Source organism: Erythranthe guttata, chromosome 14 (assembly GCF_056151865.1).
Source record: "Erythranthe guttata isolate IM_541 chromosome 14, IM_541, whole genome shotgun sequence".
Classification (NCBI taxonomy): domain Eukaryota; kingdom Viridiplantae; phylum Streptophyta; class Magnoliopsida; order Lamiales; family Phrymaceae; genus Erythranthe; species Erythranthe guttata.
Genome location: NC_142546.1, coordinates 18,224,771 through 18,231,904, shown reverse-complemented (window position 1 = coordinate 18,231,904; position 7,134 = coordinate 18,224,771). Strand labels below are relative to the sequence as shown.

At 33.1% G+C, this 7,134-nt stretch overlaps 1 protein-coding gene across 1 annotated transcript; it reads right to left on the bottom strand.

Annotated features, from left to right (window-relative positions):
* Positions 1-435: 435 nt before the first annotated feature.
* Positions 436-6,662, bottom strand: CPA (Subunits of heterodimeric actin filament capping protein Capz superfamily). Its single transcript, XM_088813667.1, has 10 exons — positions 6,463-6,662; positions 6,245-6,360; positions 5,487-5,576; positions 4,577-4,641; positions 3,368-3,529; positions 2,186-2,264; positions 1,980-2,057; positions 1,320-1,394; positions 1,202-1,237; positions 436-898 (listed from the first exon to the last, which is right to left on the bottom strand). Exons 1-10 carry the CDS (start codon positions 6,572-6,574, stop codon positions 785-787), a joined length of 927 nt encoding a protein of 308 aa, XP_088669793.1. The 5' UTR covers positions 6,575-6,662; the 3' UTR covers positions 436-784.
* Positions 6,663-7,134: the final 472 nt, after the last annotated feature.

Sequence of the window (7,134 nt, the reverse complement as noted above, 5' to 3'; positions counted from 1 at the left end):
TTTTTAAACTTAATATTATTCATATATTTAAACTTTTATTTTATAATTAATTTTATTTTTATTTTGAAATATATATTAATGTGAATTTTAGTAGAACTTTATACATAATATACAAAATAATATATTTTGAGTTAATTAAGGATCATTTAATAATATATTAACGTGGATTATTTTATATAAAATTAATCATATATAATTTTAATTATTTATAAAACAATTAATAATGAACAATTTTAGTTAATTAAATCTTAAATAATGTAAATCATTGACTAAAATATAAAGAATCATCGGTACTAACTAGTTAAGTTAAAAATATATTTATTCGCGAATATGTTTTCCATGGGGCTCTTGGAATTTCATTCCGGTACAATGTGATTTATGTTTTTCTTTACTATTTAATGCTAAAGTATAGAAGGAAAATAGACAATAAATCACTAAAAGATAAAGATTTTCAGCTGGTTGATATAAACTCGATTCATAAAATATTTATAAAAAAAAAAAAAAAAAAAACAAAGTTGACATTGGTGAATGCTTTACAGAACTTAAGGATATAGATATGTATATGAAGTATAAACAGACATATAAGTCTCGAGTATTTCAAAGCCAATTAGCAGATTGATCATGACTCATGACCATTCCATCTCAACTTTCTCCTTCCCCTAGGCCTTAAACAGAAAATTTGGGGAAAACGCAAAATAGAAATGGAAACTAATAATCGTGGTGCGAATGTAGGTGAATTTGGAAATACCCAATTATACAACATTAATGTTTCGCCCGAAAAGATTCATTTACTGCTTTCGAGTCCCAAGCTCTTCTGGATATCTTTGGTGAGGCTGAATTGCTGGGTATTATGCCATGGGAATAGTGTCCGTGTAACCGGAAGCTTCCTCCGAAGATCCTAAAACGTGCCACAGAAAAATGCAAGTTTATTAGTAGTTGACTGTAAATCCGCAAAGACTAAGATGCATCGGTTTTAATTACATGGAAATTAATATATATTATATATATATATATATATATAAAGCAGGCTAGAGAAATGAAAATGATGGGATTAGCGAATAATTTGATCCAACCATCAGAAAGCTAGAGATTGACTTCAAGAAACAAGGTTACGTAGGCAAAACGTGATTGCACGCAAGAAAAATAAAGAATTCTGATTACTATTAATAAGTAGATGAGTAAAGAGATAATGAAAGGGTACCTTGAAAGTGGTGTCTGGCAACTTTGAATATGACTTCTGTAAATACATAATTACATTCAAATAAGAGAGATTTTTAACAAGCAAAAGAAATTAGGTCAGAAGGGGAGAGAGTGAAGACCTGGAGAGAATTCAGATATTCAGCCTCATGGTGACGAATAATGGTGGTTAAGGAAACCGCGGAATCATCAGCTGACTGAAAGGATTAAAACGTGCCATCAATATTTTGTTATTATTGTAAATGGTAAGCACCAAGCACATAATGCCGTCTATAATTTATATCATGCAAATGGTAACCACGTAAACTAGAAAAACCACTTTGACATAATTACAAAGAATCAGCTAACATTCAAAACTATAAACACCCCCTTTGAGGTACTACAAATATTTCTCGAGGCTTGTGGTTTCTTTCTATTCTAGTAACATCCTCCAGTAGATGAATTTTGCAAAATAGAAACAATTATGGACGGGGTATTTGTGATATAAAAACGTAGCTAAATCATTTATAAGAAAGTGAACCCTCAAGATAAGCTTTTCTAATGTACCAAATTATAGGTGATGTCTAGAAGGTTGGATGTCACCAAAACGTATGCTTACAGTGGAAAAATTAAAAATAAATAAGATCAATTAAAACCTAATGAGCACCAAAAGCAGGAAATTTCTGCGATAAAAAAAATTAAAACTAAAACTACTCCTACACTAAAAAGTTTGAGTTCCATTACTTCTGACTGGAAAACATGCCTATTTGGACCATCTCAGCCAAATTCATTATAAGCGTTACCTGGAAAACTGTGGAATCTTTGCATTCATGCTTTGCATCTAACTGGACGTTTCCTTCTTCAAAGTAGTGAGCTCCAACCTAGTGGGAATATAAATTTTAACTTCTTTATTTCTCAATTTCTCTTTTTAGCCCAAAAATACAACATTGGGAAAAATATAAGTAAATAAACTATAAAGAATCTCTAATGTTAATGAACGGAAGACTACCTCAAATTTACCTCTAACTTCCACCATTTGTAGCTCATCCTTGAATTCCATGTTCCATACTGACCGCCAACTTCCATTGCTACACAAAAATTGAAAAGTGTCAGGCAAAAAAGAACATGCAAGAATCATAAATCCTTTAACGAAATCTTCTTGGTCATATGCCAGATGCACGCACACAACACCAGCATATATATGATTTATATTATACTATCAAACACATATGCAACTATACATGCCACTCGTCAACTTAGTACATTTTACAAAAAGGATTCTCCCTATTTCCGTTCGATTGAGGGCACCGAAAGTACATATTTTAGTATCCTATTAAGTCAAACAGTCTAAATTAAAAACTGTTGCTCATATTTTCTTTAAATTCCAACATTTTCAAATAGTCCATATTAACAATAATGAGATTCTCTTTTCCCAACTCTTTGAAGTCTGAACCAATCCCTGAGAATTAACCGATAGAACCAAGAAAAATAATACAATTATTATAATGGATACGTCATTCTTCCATTCATATATAATATTAATTTCTATAGTTTTATTCATAGTTGTCGTGAATTACGACAGATCTCTATAATTTCAATCATTGGAAATTGACTGACTGACAAGGAAGATTGAGTGGGTGTGCCAGATATTTCAAAATCCTTTCTCACTATCACTCCATCATAAAGGATAAATGTTTTTTGCAATAATCGAATGATCACATATGTCTCGGTAAATTTAAGATTGGAATTCAATAACCCATTCTAACACCCTGAATTTATCGAACAACTAATGTAGTTAAAACATGCAATCTGATCCCGATTAATTTTGTAAACAATCGGTTCTGATCAGAGTTGTGGTATCTTTCCCTAGGATAAGTGAAAAAAGACAGAAAAGAATTGAAGATTGGAACAGCCAGAAATAACATCGCGCAAATATGCCAATATTTCATTGGCCCAAATAAGCACTGAATGTTAATTCTTTACATTGCTCACTTAAAGAAAGTCTATTAACGAAAGACATCTTCTCTATGGTCCATTATGGATATGAAATGAGTGGAGAAGTATAATGTTAAAGTTAAGTGAGAAGACGCATCATATGCAGAACCGAAAGCATAAAATATTTAACCAAGAAAAGAAAGATTGTAGCATATGCGAGTATTGTAGCACCGGTACTTCGATAGACTGAACATACCAGAAATTCTGGGGGCTGTGTCTAGCAGCACAAATCACCACAACAAGCTCAAAATCCATGCCTGGTTCTTCCACATCTTTTCCACTAGTACAATAAACTGAACAGACTCCTTTTGGGTATGCTTCACTTACATATTTAATAATTTCTACATCCAAGGCAGACCTGCAATAATATATTTTAAAACCAGCAAGAGAGAAAACATAAGCAGCGTGGAAACTCCGAGAAGTAAAATGAGAAAGAATTGCAAAAATAGAAAGAATGGAAACAAAGGAAATATATGAATGTAGAAACCAAACTCCTCCATACATGGGTTGAGTTTGCAAATGCTTCTAAAAAATATTAGGAGTTGGTGATTGTGAGTAATGTTTGAAATACTTGCTGCTTTCTAAAAGTTCGGGGTGTTTGCAGATATCATTAAAAATCAACTTTAAGCAGTTAACTTATAAGTTGATGTGTCTGCAAAATAAATTTTAAATTGCATTTGTTATGTTAAATTGTCTTAAACATCCTTAAAAACTGGATTGAGATGTAAATAATAAGGACACAAATGTCCAATGTAGCTTTCAGCCGAAAAACACTGATGGTGGGATTATGACTTGGAGCAACTTATTTAAAGAGAAGCAAAAACAAAAGCTGCATTTGAAAACACTGAAGCTGATTATGACCCAAAAACAACTCATAATCTCTTTTCTAAAGCTTTTGCAAACACCACTGTAGTAAAAAGCTTTATCAAACAAGATACAAAACTGGCTATCTATATGCCCAGCTTCAGTATTATTGGCTTTCTCAAGCTTTAGATATTTTGGAGGTTTTAACTTAGCACAGTGTAACATCTCAGAAGAATCAAAAACTTGAATACCGAAATGCACTTTAGGTTGCAACTTGCAAGTAAAGTCTATAACTCTCTTGTATGATCAGCCAATTCAATTGTAATATTCTTAATTAAATATACAATAACTATTATCTCCCCAACAAAATAAAGATTCTTATTTTCCATTTTGAACTTGCTCAAGCTCAACGTCAGTGGCTAAGATTAGTAAAATGAGGGCTCCTACGACTGCTGTACAAGATCACCATAGTCTTTACTTAGCAATACATATGGGTACAAATGCAAGTTTCACCAGCTGCTTGTTGGCTGTATGCAGAAAACCTATTGCTTACTGAAGTAACACAGCAATTTTAGTAAGAAGTGAGCACCAAAGAAATTACCTGTATTCCTCTACGTACGAGGATGAAAGCTCTTCATCTTTTGCCGGCCTAGCATCTTCAATGACCTGAACCAATACGACGTGCTATAACATAAAATTGTACAAGAAAACGACAAAACGTTCGGAATCAGAGAATATCTGAACAGATATCACAAAATGTTTGTGTTGACTAGCTTATACCAGCCTCGTGATGAGACTCGTTTATAACATGCAGACTTAAGTGAACAATCCACACATTCAAATCTTCCAAATGTCCAAGTGACCTAAGCTTCCATGCCCGCATAAATGTTACTTTCTTCAATTTAGGGTATAGTAGTGAATAATTTTGTGTATTCATGTACAAGTAGGTAATTTCAATTTGCAATTTACTGGATTTACTCCAAAAAGAAAATTCACGAGAACTACTTTCACAGTGACCCTCTATATTTATATGCATGTATTAGCATTATATAATGTTCCTTCCCACCATTTCTTTACCAAAATAAGGATGTCATCCATTTGAGACAACCTCATGGTAACAACTAGATCAGTGGCATAACTGCGCATAAGCTATAGCAATTATCTGAAATCACATCACTGGTTCTCAACAACTGTAGGGAAGCTAACAGAATCCAAAACTTAAAACGACGCCAAAATTTAAGAACCCTAACAAATGATTCAATCGATTGACAGATTTCTTCGCACTTCAAACTCAAGAATGGTCTGCTTCTCTAATTGACAGTTTTCCCGTTGATTTGGCCTTCTGTTCTTGCCTATCACTTTTGATGTTTTTTTCCCAAGTGCAACTTTAAAATACTATAACCATAAGCTAGATCAATGAGACTTGATCTGGATGCCAATAAGGTTACCCAAAAGAGCTGGGTAAATATAAAAAGTAAATGCACTTTAAAAACTATGCCATCGAAAATTACCTGTTTCACATGGTCAATTATTGCAACTTGGGCCGTCCTAGGATCAAGATATTCATTCTTATCAATCTCACTGAATGATGTAACCATGACCTGCACATATCAAATACAGGATACTAAATCAAAGGCATAAATAGATTAATCCTCTATTTGACTTCAATGAAATAGGGCCCTCACCCTGTATGAACATGGAATAACAAACACCTACAGATATTTCAACCATGATCATTATCAAACTAGTTTGCAACTCCAGCAGTAGAATTTTTATTTGCACTTCTATTACTAAAAAAACAATAAGAAGCTTGTTTATGGAAACTGGCTGTATCATTGAAGAACAACGAAAATTTCTGAAAATCGTGACCCAGAGAGTAATTTCAGTGCCATTCTATAAGTTCATAGCATAATTATTATAAGCGTAATTCCAATCCAGATCCACACCGTTATTCAACAAACCATACAAATTGCTGAAAGCAACCAATCTTGCAAAAAGCAACGCACAATTAACCATTCCTTTCAATCAATTTTCTGCTGAAAGCAAACCCATTTTAGGTCAACTTAAGTTGAAACATCAGCGTTTACGAAGAGCATTTCAAGAGTTCTGATCATTTTTTTTTTTGCAAAAATGCCATCCAACCACATAATAACAGAAGAAACAGTAAAAATTGTTCTACAGCAAAATCATCAAATCAATCACATAATAAACGATCCAAAACTGCGTATCCGACATATTCAGCTCAAAATTATCAAATCATTTGCGTTACCTCACCGCTTCTATCGGGAAATTCGAGGCAAATCAAATGCGATTTGTTGTAAAGAGGAAACGCCTCTGACACAGCCGCTAAATACAGTCTCTCATTCTTCAAAAGAGCCCTAATATCTGACCAACATTATGCATAAAAAAAATTAAAAAAAAAAAGGCGAACAATCAATACTACATTCATTCGTTTCTGCGCATATATCTATGGGTATGTTAGTTTACCTTTGGCAACGTACTGGATTTCGCCGGCGGGAGAATTAAGGAGAAACCATTTGGCGATCTCGATTTTCTGATTATCGGTGAGCTGCGACGCCGTTTCGTCTTCGTCTGACATTTTCTGAGATCCCAAAGGGTTTTGGAAAGTTTTTCAAGCTAAAATTCTCCCTCGCAATCAGATTCAGCAGACGGATGTATTTATGTGTTTATCCGTATTTAATTACATTTAGACCCCGCAAGTGTTTCACAAAATAACAAAAACACCCCTTATTATTTTATATTGATGTCACCTTCCAAGATTTATGGCCGGCATTAACATTATTGAAAAATATATATATTAGAGCAAAATTGAAGGAATTAGCTAATAGTCAGTCATATGAAACTAAAATAAGGAAAATGATAAAGTAATATTTCTCTTAATTCGTAGTCAATTCCCTTATATTCTCATTTACTAAGGGTCATTGCTCTATTTCTTCAAATATGATGGTTACTTCTATACTACACCCGATGAAGGCTATATCAGGTGAATTTTTTTACTGTTGATCTACACATACCAATGTGAATGTTTGTGTATTTATGTTTATATGAATGGTAAAGATTTGTCTGGTGTATTTCACCTGGTGTAGCATATAATAGACCCAAATATGATTATGATCTTTCATTTCATCATTATAAATG

What these genes read in the sequence shown, in the direction of transcription:
- CPA (XM_088813667.1), bottom strand. Translation starts at nt 6,574, where the DNA reads ATGTCAGACGAAGACGAAACGGCGTCGCAGCTCACCGATAATCAGAAA. An exon ending in AAGTTAGAGGTAAATTTGAG is followed by an intron (nt 2,058 to 2,185) that starts GTAGTCTTCCGT and finishes TATTCCCACTAG; the next exon opens with GTTGGAGCTCACTACTTTGA. An exon ending in AATATCTGAATTCTCTCCAG is followed by an intron (nt 1,238 to 1,319) that starts GTCTTCACTCTC and finishes ATGTATTTACAG; the next exon opens with AAGTCATATTCAAAGTTGCC.